This window comes from Pieris brassicae, chromosome 2 (genome assembly GCF_905147105.1).
Source record: "Pieris brassicae chromosome 2, ilPieBrab1.1, whole genome shotgun sequence".
Taxonomy (NCBI): Eukaryota; Metazoa; Arthropoda; class Insecta; order Lepidoptera; family Pieridae; genus Pieris; species Pieris brassicae.
Window position 1 is genome coordinate 11,523,967 of NC_059666.1, and position 13,050 is coordinate 11,537,016.

At 33.4% G+C, this 13,050-nt stretch overlaps 1 protein-coding gene across 5 annotated transcripts in view; it reads left to right on the forward strand.

Annotated features, from left to right (window-relative positions):
- The window catches only part of LOC123720001 (hemicentin-1), a 180,525-nt gene that overhangs the window by 82,016 nt on the left and 85,459 nt on the right, over nucleotides 1-13,050 (forward strand). For all 5 annotated transcript variants that reach the window (XM_045676388.1, XM_045676389.1, XM_045676385.1 and 2 more), the window contains exon 3: nucleotides 926-1,097. In XM_045676388.1, coding sequence (XP_045532344.1) covers nucleotides 926-1,097 — 172 coding nt within the window. The remainder of the gene's footprint in view (nucleotides 1-925; nucleotides 1,098-13,050) is intronic.

The window sequence follows — 13,050 nt, forward strand, 5'->3', positions numbered from 1 at the left end:
AAACTTTAAGAGCTGTAAATTTACCAGTAGTTCGGTTCAATGATATAAAAAAAATCATTAAACGTACGTTTAATGGAAGTCTCTTATACTAATTGTATCAATAATCTAAGTAGACACAGAATGGCTTATATTTTTAACATTTCGTTGCCTCCCTTATTTATGAAATTTGTCGTTTGTCAAGTAATAGAAGTAACACTCGTGGGCTTAAAAGGCAGAGTAATCCAATTGCAATATATCTAAAAGGTATTTCGCATGGAACGAATCTATTTTACAGTATAAACAAGAATATTCGCGAGGGAAGGATTATGGCCCTCTTTGCGAAATAAAATCACACGCTCACGATATTGAGAAGACGGTGTTTGGTATGAGCGGAAGCGACTTATCAGAGATGTACTGTGAAACACTTTTGTCACGGCACAAAAATATCTCAGAGACGTCTTATAACTTATTTACACTGACTCTTATACGATACGTTGTATATAGACGGACACATGTTTATTTGTACTGTCACTACGTAAGACATTTTATAAAGATAAATAAAGTTATTATTATGAACAGAGTCCCGTTTTTATATGTTGTATCAGAAATCGTAATTTAAAGTCCCTTCTAATAAACATTCATAACTTGAGACAGAGAGTAAGATATCAAGCTGTTTGTACTCGGCGCATATGACGGCACAACAATATCAGGATTATGTAGCTAATGTCCTCTGTGATAACCTGCTTTACATACTGGCACATACTTTAAACACAGCATTTTGTACAATGATATTGTTTGTACAAACCCAGCTGTTGGCGTATTTTAACACTAGGTTTAACAAGAAATAATATGTTGTAAAATAGAAAACATTTAATAATATAGGCAAGGTTTTGGACGACTATGGTTATTGTATAAATCGTATTGAGTTATCACATTTATTTTGCAGATCACGCGTCGTCATTGGTGGGCAACACGGCCCGACTCCGATGTCGCATCGACGGCAAGTCCTGCGGTGAAATGCACAGTATCAAGTGGTATAAGGCCGATACTCGGGTGTACGTGTATTCGGCTTCGAAGGACGCGGCCATAAACCGGCCTGAAGGAGATATGATGGACAGGTGAGCTATTGTCATAATTTGTAATCTGGCCAGTAGCCTTCATCAAAAAGAACATAGGCTGCGCTTCACCGATTCCGTATATGGTATAAATCGATTAATCGTGTAGACAGGTGAGGTTAGGTTAGGTTAGGTTAGGTTACCGGTTACTGGATCCCCAATCGCGATCGAAGATGCATTCCCATATGGGATATTAGGGCTCGCGTATGCCACATCTCGCTACAAGGTATCCTGCTGGCAATGTAACTCAAGCAAGCTATGTAAATGTTTACAATACTAAATTAAGTATATAATTCAATAAAATTACTATTTATAATCTGCGTAATTAATTAACGCAAAGTACAAAAGAATCGTTAAGTAAAAAAGGGCTTAACTTCTTTCAGAGAGATTTTATCAATAAGATTTTACTTTGAACGATAAGTAGATAATTTCTTTTAATTAAGCAAACGCTGTTTCGCTTTCCAAGTCTTTATAAGCTACTAATGGTCACGTACGTTTTAATTTCCACGAAAATACTTATCTGGAATTAAAATCGGATCCATTGGAGCGCACAGGAAAATGTTTCTAAGTTTCTGTATCTCATTTTATCTGATGTAACTTCTGTTAATTAAAAGTCTACGAGTTTTTACTTCTTAAATATGTTCGATCATTTTATGCTTATTTTTATTGTCTATGAAAACCGCGGAATTCTATTTGGTTGTTATATGTTACTGACACTTGACGTTTTAAGATAGATAGCGGTGTCCGATCATCTATTAGGTGAATAATTGATCACCTTATCTAACAATATTATACTCGTAATTTGTTTATAAGAAATAATAACGGCTACAACCTTTAATTCCTTTCTGTATTTGTTTCATAATAAGTTTTCTCTTCTGTGCCTGGCAAACACAACATCCATTTTTGATTTTAAAGGCGGATTCACCGCCCTAATTCGATCGCATGACCTACGCCAAACGGCCAATATGAGTCATTTTATTCATATAAAAAGTAGTTATAAAGTAAATATTAACACACAACACCGCATTGTAGTCATTTTGAAAATGAATACTAAACTTATTCATTGACGCATCACAAATATACAAAATACTCTCAGAAATACAATTACAAAGTATGACAAAAGTGTAACGTTACAACAGTAATATATTTAAAATATATATTCCATAGATGTGTCAATTAGGCCCGCTCGGTTTAGTAAAAGCCCCACCACGCTATGTATAATATTCATCATGGCCACATACTTATATACTACTGCTGTGGAAAATTATACCGAGTTTAGATTCAATATTTGAACCTTGCTATATGTGGATATTATTGTAATTCTAAATGATTTTCCGGAATGAATCTCGCTCTGTAATATTTCTAATGCGGTTAGTACATTGAATAATTTAGACAAATACGCCACGAGTGCTGGCACTTGTAAATGTCATGCAGTCTAGGCCAATACAATGTTATTTTAGTACGAAACAGGCGAGTATGCTCGGTAGTCCACTGGTATAAGGACGATTATTACATAGGTACCGCCATTCAAAAGTTATTGAATGTACAATGAGATTGGAATATAGTGTAAATTACGTAACCGCTAAGCGAAATACTAGGGTTGCATTGCTTTTCTTTTTTAATTCTATTCTTATTCTGAATATAAAACATCTTCATAGTGTTATCTTTCAATCACTAGAGAAACAAAGTATAGCTTGTAAGCATTGGAATGTTTTAGAATCTCTCTTTTTGTTAGACATACCTATTCAACTAAATACTATACACAACAAAGAAATGTAAGCATGATAAGTCTAGGTAATCATTTCTTTACCTTTGGCTATTGATCCGAAGTAGGAACCAAATAAACAAATGGATAAAGCTCATAGATTCTGGTTTTAATCTAGAACAGTCGCATCGTTCAATACTAAATAAATACGTAGATAAAATACCTACCCATTGTATAGACAAGCAATAGCAACTTGTCAATGGCCGATTCGTAATAAAGGCACCCGGTATTGGATCGAACTCGTCGAGGTAATAATCCAATTGGATTTATTAACAAGTGGTAATGGCATGGCGACGGTTTCCATTGCACACCACTGTAGCTCAGATTTACTTCGAATAATAGATAGAAATTTAATAGTCCAAACAGTTAATGGTATCAATAAAAAATTGCTGGATTATTGCATAATTTATTAACATGTAGCATTTTGAGTGAAAGTTTCAACCGACTTGAACGAATTCGTCATTCTTACATACAAAATTTTAAACTTATTGCTACAGAAGCGTGAAAATAATTGTTATAGCGAATATGCGAAGCTTATTCAGGATGTATTTACTTAAACTTGTGTTTATGTGTCTATTCAAGGCAAACCATTTGTAACAGCTAGATATTTATTAGATTTTTTTGATTATAAAATTCCGCCCTAACAGTTCAGCGTAGGCAATTGAATCTAACAATCTAATAATCTTAGAATCGTTTATATTACAACGTACAAGAGTACAGCAGATATATGAACTTAATGATATTTTGAACATTTTAGTTAAATTTAGATTTTTAATAAATGCCTAATGGAATATTATGGAAACAGGAAATCCGTTTCGACTTTTCCCGTCTCTGTTTCAAGTAGTTGCCAATACGATTAAAAATTAACCGCACCTCGTCTACTCGTGTGTCGGAGAAATTTCAAACAGACGCTTTCGATTTAACAATATTTGGAATCAGAAATAATTAACTCCATGAATTGATTCATTGTTATTCAATCATTTGAATTTTGTAGTCTCATTAATAATAATGTGTAAGTAACCTTTTGGACGTACGTCACCTCCGTAAATAAGACGTGTACTTTTCAGCTGTATGTATTAATTACTTTAAAACGTTTCTGCAACATAAAAATTATATTCAGGTCTGTCGCGACAAATTCAAAATAGTAAAATTAATTTCAACCCCACAAAGTTATTCAAACTAAACCGCTGCATGGCTGCGACGTTAAGTTAATTTTATTAAGGTCAAAAACTTGGTCGACTTCAGGAATTAAGCCTGTGTCCTAGTTCTCATAATTTGAAGAACACAAGTTATATAAATTTAAATTCTACCTACTGTTTTGATGTGGTCCAAGAGTTGAACTCAGGCGAGCTATTAAGCAACAAATGCGATGCAAATACAAAAATGTATTTAGTTTAGATTTTATATCTAGTTTAATTTTATGTAAATACTATTTGTACCTATGGTTAACCACTTTAATCACAACCACGACTATCTTGAGATAGAGAACACATTGGCTCCTTATAAAATAGGCTTAAATAAATATAATGTTTTTATACTATATTCGACTTTGCAGTAGTGTGTCTGTTTATAAGGGTGAATCCTAATAAAACTATATTCAAAAACTAAATCGCTCTCATTCGTGTATCGTGGCATACCACTACGTGATCCGGAGTGAGCGCACGTAGGACATTATCAGCAAGTTAGTTAATCCAGTTACAACAGCTCCTACTGGACAAATACTGTGAGGGCACTCGGCTAGATTTAGTCCTGCTATTTTATGTTTATTTTCAATATTGTCCGCGACTGTTTAAAAACAAAGTCGTTATCAAGTTCAGTGTAAGGTCAATATTAAATTATACACTACTGATTCAGGTAGTTGAAGACATCACAAGTTTGTTGTTTGTAAATTAGTTGATTTATATATATATTTTTCTTAATTTTAAATCAACACCTATACTATACTGATTAATCACGAGGGAAACAGAAAGTACATTTAAGTTAAATTTTAGAAATAACAAAAGCTCTTCAAGTGAGGCCCTCGCGTGTACAAAGGTCTGAAATTAGCTAAAAGTTAAATTTAAACGAAATTAGTAGAACAATAAGTGTAACGGTTATACGCAGTTTGAAACTACCCTCGTTACGGCGGTGACGTCTAATTGTGGAGTTTAATTTAACTATTACTTTTGCTAACCCACGTTCATGGCTGGTGTATTGCTATAGGATGTCCAAATCTAAGTGGGTGTATAATATGTATATATGCAGGAGAAATTATAATTTTGAATAGAAAATAACATTATTTATTATTTTCCACAGAGATTTTAAAATTTTAAAAGAATAATAAAATTTTGAATAAAACCATGCGCAGTAAATATCGCAAACAGTTCAATTAACCCTCCAAATGCAGTGAATGGTCAATTGGACCCAGCTGAATCGTCCAGGGTGCCTAAATGGCCCAATGTTATTACCCGTTCCGGCGAGTTGTGAGCCTCTGAGCTACAATAGACTAGTTGGAGGGATATATTAGGATATTATGTATGGCCCAGTGTTGATTTTTGACGCATTAGACAATTTGTTTGAAAACAATGAACATATTTTGTACTACGGCATGTGTGTCATGGTCAGAAATGTGAAGGCTAGGAACAAAATTTAATAATAAAAAATTAATACGGTAATACTGATTCACAGCTGTTATGTAGATTTTGCAAACTTGCCATTCAATTTGAGTTATGCGAAGATTGAAAAAAAAAATTTCGTAACGTGAACGAGTGTTACTTTACTAGTTAGTAAGATATTTCGCTCACTGCCATAAACATTTGTTTACAACAAACCTTTATTGGGTTCTTCCCCGTGCGTGAAAAATAGAACATGTGATAGGAGTACATAAATCCGGAGACAAATTTAACGTATGCAACTATAGGCCAATTTGTATTCTAAACACTTGCTAAAGTATTTGAACGGGCCTACACAATAAAGTGTATAGTTTTATTATTAACCCATAATTATTCCAAAACAGCACGGGTTGATGAGGTTTAAGTTTCTATTAAGTTTTTTTTGTAATTTGCGGTTGCTTGTTTAAGTTTTTCCCTTCTTAGCTTGCTTATGTTTTAATACTACTACTATAATAGATGTGTGTAAAATTTGTGATGTCATATTTACTTGTATAATTTTATGCATACATATTGTTTAACAATCTATATATATATATATATATAAATGAATCCCTATTTCTTTTCTTCTTTTTTTGTTGTGTTCGTTATTGTCAGTAAGAGGTTCTTATGAAAGAAAAAAATAAGAAAATAGCGCGAAAAATTAGAAAAATTAAGAAAACTTAACCACCATATTAAATAATCATGACTTTTGTTAAGATAGTATTTTTTTTTCAGTGCACAGCGCTATATCAAGTCAAATATTTTTCATTTTGACATAACATTGACATAATTCGTGCTGCAAAAATTTCAACCAAAACCAACCATGAAAAATGAATATCGTTTAAAACAAATGCTTCGGAGTTATAATATTAATAAAACACGTGTAAAATGATTACAGTCATATAGTTTGTGACATAAATCTTGAAGATCCACGGTTTTCACATGGCCAGTTATATGTCGCCTGTTTCCATGTCAGAATACCAACAAAACTTTTTATATATGCGACAGAAAACCAAACAAAGAATGTTGTATGTCATAAAGCATTTTTAGTTAATTATACAAATTCGAAATCAATATTCATTGTTAAGACAGGTCCGAGTCCGTCGGGTCTGCTAGTTATAAATAATGGCTATAAAAGATTATATATCTGGTAAATAAATATATATCGAGAAGTGTTATGAAACGAGATTATAGCTTAGTAATTTATAACGGTGAATCTAGCATCAAAATGTGCATTAATTATATTATTAATTAATTTTGAAAATCAAATATACAATATTTACAATTTTCTTAACCTACTTAGTAATAATAAGAATAATTATAATTAGTGTTCTCTAAAATGTACGATGACTTTGAACATTATTCGTACCAATAACGGCAATATAAAATAAAGAAACTTACACTAGTTTAGGCACACGTATGTACAATAAACTTACGATTCGATTCAGATATTATTCGGGGGATGTAAATACTTCATTAATTAATGAAACGATAACATTTACTAGATAACGCTTAAAGTAAACATTTCCCAATATAAACTAGATATTAATTTTAACCGATAATACGAATATTTGGTACATTTTGCCTCATAATGAAATTGTTATGGTCGAACAACAGAGATCCACTCATAGCGGACACGTTGCGAATGTATTCCAATGCAATTAGGATTAAATAAATTAAAAATTCTTTAGTGTTATGATATTAGCTATTTAATAAGCGGAGCCTTACCTCCATTTCGTATAAATTCTTTTCGCGAAAATAAATTTAGTGATTATTACCTGTTATTTATTCATAGATATTACTATTTGCTGTCATATTACATGCACGTAACAGATGAGTCTTCTATTAAGTTTGAACCAGTATTGCCAGTATTTTCTGTCAAATTTGTAGTTTAAATTAAATTGGATTATTCCAGGAATATCCAGTATCTAGTACGATTTTGTCGAGTCACCGGTATCCAGGGAATAACCGTTGGTCATCGCTGCTCCCGGGCACAGTTATTTGCTTAAAAATGTATCGAGTCCCGGCTCGCCTCAATGTGTGACCTATTTCGAAACATAGCAGTTACCATAGTTAAACGATATACCCGCTATGGACATTCTGCCTAAAAATTGTGTTATCTGCTTCCGAATAGTGACAGTGTTTTTCATTTATGGTACCTACTTTTTTGATAGTTTTAAACACAATTTTGCTAAATTTTGAAAACCCGAACGAATCCTGTATCGCTTTTTGACTTAAATGTACTCTAAGTTTATCTTTATACAATATTCCAATATTTGTTTTGAGTTTATTGAACACTTTATGTTCGTTTAAGAAATTATACGGTGAACGTGATCGTCGTTCAAGATATTAAAAAATACGTATCAAGATGTATTATTGCAGTCTTTGTGCTTCCTTCATAAGATTCAAGAAAGCAATATTGCCGACTCAATATGCCCGCAAATATTGAAGTGTTTAAACACTGTTCTATATGAATTTCTCAGATAAGTTGGAGATTAACTTAGAATTAAAAATAAAGTAAATTCACTACACCTTGCACCAACTGTCGCTGGCTGGTTGGCCGAGAACCTCAAAGACAGTTAAATGAGTAAATCTTTGATTTTGTTAAATGCAAATAGTACATAGTGGGATTGTCTACACATTATAATAGATTTGGTACGCGCCCATGCTTGTAAAATACACATTATTACTAAATAGTGTTTTATGTTGCCAAAGAATTTGTCAAATAATTACCATCATGCTGAAAAAGGCTTTTACGATTCATTTCTTAATGAAAAATCATACATCATATGCGAAAAATATCTATTAGCCAATATTAAATTACATCGCTAAGAAAATGTTTATGGAAAAATCAAAAGTCAGTATTTAACTAGTACAACAAAAATCGCTGAAAGCTCTTTGATCGTTGGCGGAGCGCTCGACCGGAAAATACCAGCGCGATTCAGTCGAGACTAGTTTCAACCGGATCCAGCTTAGGCTTTACGTACAAGGGCGACTTGCTTACAAAATATTTCATCAAATTATTTTAGTTTAGAAAGGTTTTTATTTATGTATTAACACTTGGTAATAATAAAAAGAATAAAAACTTATCGGCGTTATCGCTTTCGAGAGATCTCCTCCAGACAACCACTATGAGAAAAACTATTAGATTCGGTGAGCGCAAGAAATCCAAAACTACATAAGACATATAATATGTACTTGTTAATAATAATAAAGCCCGTTTAGTTCCCAATCATAACAAAAAATGATAATAATATACAGCTTAGATTTTTTTACATTTTATTTTTACCTTGTTTTCCTATATCCTAGTTACCTCTAGTACTGTCGGTGTACCGCTTCACGGGTAAAGGCCTCCTCCAGCTTTTTCCAACTGACTCTCTCTATGGATCTCTTTCTCAATTGGTTTCCTGGTTCCACTTCTATTTCTTCTATCCATTCTCCCTCTTCCCCTTGGACCTTTCCATACAGTTACCTTATTAGGGCATAATGTAAGGCATCTATCACTTTTGTTTTTCGTCTTATTTTTTCGCTTTTAATTTTATGTATTTTTCTTATTTTAGTACGCTGCTTTCTGGCATGTTACTAGATTAGTTTATATTTTTGTGCTCTAAGAACATGTTTAGCAGCCGTATCTGAGAGTAGGTAAGATACAAGTGTAAAAGACAAAGACAAGGTAAAGAGGAGATTGCTCTTTTAAGATTTCCTTCATGACCAAAACTTTTTACAGCTTTTCTTAATTCGTCACTCTACCTCAAGTTCTTCATTTTTATTTTCGAATGTTAACGGTTTACCCAAATATATGTAGTTTTTTACATATTCCAGTGACTTTCCATTTCCGTTTCCGCAACCGCACAGTTTGTCATTATTTTAGTTTAGTTCGCTTTCATATTGAAGCCTACTTTTTCACTTTCTTCGTTTAAAGTAATTATCATGTCATCTAGTTCCTTACTTGTAATAAGACAATATCGTCCGCGATCGGAGGTGTGTAAGCCAATCCAGTGTTATGAGCTGGGCTTTCGGAAGAGTGTAGCATATATAGCGTTCGGATGGAGTATAAGAGAGAAAACGTGAGCATCACGTCACTAACGATATTTCGCTAATCGAACTCATACTTGGTTTACGAAACGAATAAATATTTAAATTAAAAATTATTGTGTGGCATTCTCTCGCTGACACTCTCATATGAAGTGGCAGCAAGAAATTAACTGAATTAATATCTAATTACTTGGGAAAAAATTAAAATGTGAAATCATTATATTAAATGCTTCTTTTATACTTTTTCATATCTTAAAATGCGAGAGTATGATGTACTTGAGAGTACTATGTATTTGTTTATGTTTTTAAAGTCTTAAACCATTTTAATAACGAATTATCCTCATAATTAAGTAATCTATAATGGCGAATCCTAGCCTTTCATAGATCCTTTTATATAAGCTGTGTCTAAAATATACTTGCTACAGGCCTAGTGTATGATTCCCCTTAAGTATTTCACGTAGAATGTCAGGTCGATTAATACGTCACTGGGTTAAATTCATCGAAAGACTACCTGCGTCGAATAAAACGCTTGTAATTTGGCTTTGTTATTTATTTATTTATATCTAGGGTCTCTGACAGTGAAAGCTTAGAGTGGCGCGTAATGCGATATTTTACTATGAATGTTCTCGATAAGAAGCCTTTTTTATAGTTTAATGGTTTACTTAAATCGATTTAAATGAAAAGGGTGGGGTATAGAAGTAGTTAAGAGCTTCAATATTAATATGCCATAGTTGTAATATATTATGACGGGTTACAATAGCGTTGATTTAAATGAAATAACATCGCAAATTATGTTATTTAATGACGCACGCCGTGATTATTGATGCAAAGTAAAATTTACATAATTTCGCCACAATAATTAAAAGTATTTTTTTCGTTGAATACGAATCCGGTTGGATATAGGATATTTAAATAATGTATGCAAAATAGTAGATACTTAATTGTGTTTACCACATCAAAAGTATGTGTTTAAGCGACCAGACTTTTTATAGTATTTCAGTGTAATAAAAAACATGATAATTTCCCTTTAGTGACAGAGCTTTCAGTATTCCGACAAGTAGAAATTTAAATCTGGAATTCATTACGTGCCCGGCATCGCGTCACTTCCGGTATGAAAAATCCTTTAAAACGTCCCGTGAGTAAACAGAGCCAGGGATTCTTGTCGCGTTGACCAAACTGTTTGGTTAGGGCGGGCAGTCCTGTTTATTGTCGCCCTAAGGGTGCGACTGAATATATTGTAGTGCCACAATACATAAGCCGAGCGATATCTGTTCTCAATAACTGTTGGCTTTCCTAAGTGATAATGATATTAATTTGTAGAGACACTTACATTCTACGGCTACAATCATTGATATGACGCCATACCCTGAAATGCGCTAACAAAGTTATTCTGACCGCTAAGTATATACAACTTCTCAACTTGACCCACTGGCGCCTTTGAGACGGCCAGTTAGTGGTTACACTGTTCGAGAAGTCTCTATCCTTTCACAATTTCAGCCTGATTACAATTGGACAGAAAGAGACAGTGCTGAAGTTAAAAACGTGCAATTTAAGTTACACTTACGAGCTTTCTGGCAATGTAAGCATTCATGGGCGGTATTTTGTTTCTTTCTTATTTTCTTGGGGAAACGCGTTACGTGGGACTCGCTGCTGTGCATACCCACTAAAATCCCACGGAGCCACCAGCAATCGCCCGAGGCAGGACACGGTAACAGCCTATTATCGTCCGCATCCCAGCACGCGATCAGCCGTTGAAATTACTCTCTTCTATTGCCACGAATGGTGTGGAATGGACCTTGCTACAGCCATTCACATCAGCCAATTCACCCTAATTTGTAAAGCTGCGTGAGCATCCCTTCTTTTGGACTCATGAACCCTTGTTTCCCTGCTGAAGCGTTTGTGTGACCAGGATTACACAAGGCGTTGCACGGTGCAACGGGGACGCTGTGGTCTCGTACGGAGATACGGATGGGCTGCAGGATCGTCCTCCCTGGCTTCCCACGTGCCGTCACTGTCGGTGCTTGTAACTGCTACTCTCACAATGCTATCATTAGTAGTATCCTCGCCCTGCAGTACACTCAGTAGAGGTCTCGTTTCCACCTCTTATCATCAACGCCAATAAGAGCGTAAACATTCGTAAAATAACGGCAACGCACTTACGAACGTTCTGCTAATGTAAGTGTCCATGGGCGGCGGTATCACTTAAGATCAGGTGAGCTGATCCTGCCCGTTTACCTCCTAATTCAATAAAACGAAAACGAAATAAGGTATTGTTTATTCTTGTTCTCTTGGCTTCGACCATACATCTAGTAACTGAACCAAAATAAATACGTTCGCGACACGAATACATAGTGTTGAGATTTCTCCTGCATATATTTAACGCTTTACGTCGCTTTCTCAATGTAAATAGTTTTTTTAAGAGTTACTATTCTATTTATTACATACTAAATTGATACAGAATATGTTATACTTAATTTTTCTTATGTCGACGGAATGGAACTCTATAAGAGTACATAATATTTTGTTCAAAGTTATAAGATTTGTTCAGTAAGAATATTTTTTCTAAATTGACATTATACCTGATTTCCAACCCAATCACACAGTAATCAAAATTTTCTACTTGCAAGATGCACATGACAGTAAAAATGTTAATTGAAAATGACAACTGTTCATACAAACCAATAAGATAAAAGTAAAATTTCATATGATATTTTGTACAAGTTATATTAAACTCATAACATGTTTTTACCACAGATTCACATAAGAGATATGTTCTCAACACATACATATCATGCAATAAACTAGAATGTTAACACTGTTACAGCCATCGTTTTTTAATTTAAAATAAATTCGACTTTAAAATACCAGGTGTATAATATCTCTATCGTTGAGATTGGACCAAGGTTAACAACACACGTTACACACGTCGAATTGTAAACGCAGCCTATCTCATTCCTCTAAAATAAAACTTCGTGAGTACTTTAATCGTTATATTAAAAAAATTGTTAACAGTCAGTCTATAAACAAAATATTGAATTTTGTAAAGCTTTTCAAATGAAATATTACAACAATACTCCACTCGTTTTTATTAATTAGATATTGTTGACAAAAGTTAAAAAACCGGAATCATATAACATTGTATAAAGATAATAACCTAGAAATATGTAATGTGACTAAAATATTTAATTAATAAACTTTATTAATACAATACAATGATCTAGCACATTTTTCGCGTTTCGAGGTGCATAAAGTATTGAGCGAGGCGGTCACTCACGTACCGCTTTTACGATGTCGAGCGAAACTCGTAAATACATTGTTTGTGTTTTTATTAAACTTTATTACATAATGCTACATATGAAATGTCACCAACTCTCTACTCATGTTAACGGACAAAATCTTTTCGATTTATTTGAAATATTCTTTTGAAGAAAGTAGTAAGTAAATAAGCAATTTTTTGCCAACTTATTAACCTAGATAGTAATAATAACAATTGAAATGGATTAATTTAAATTTAATACAAATTTAG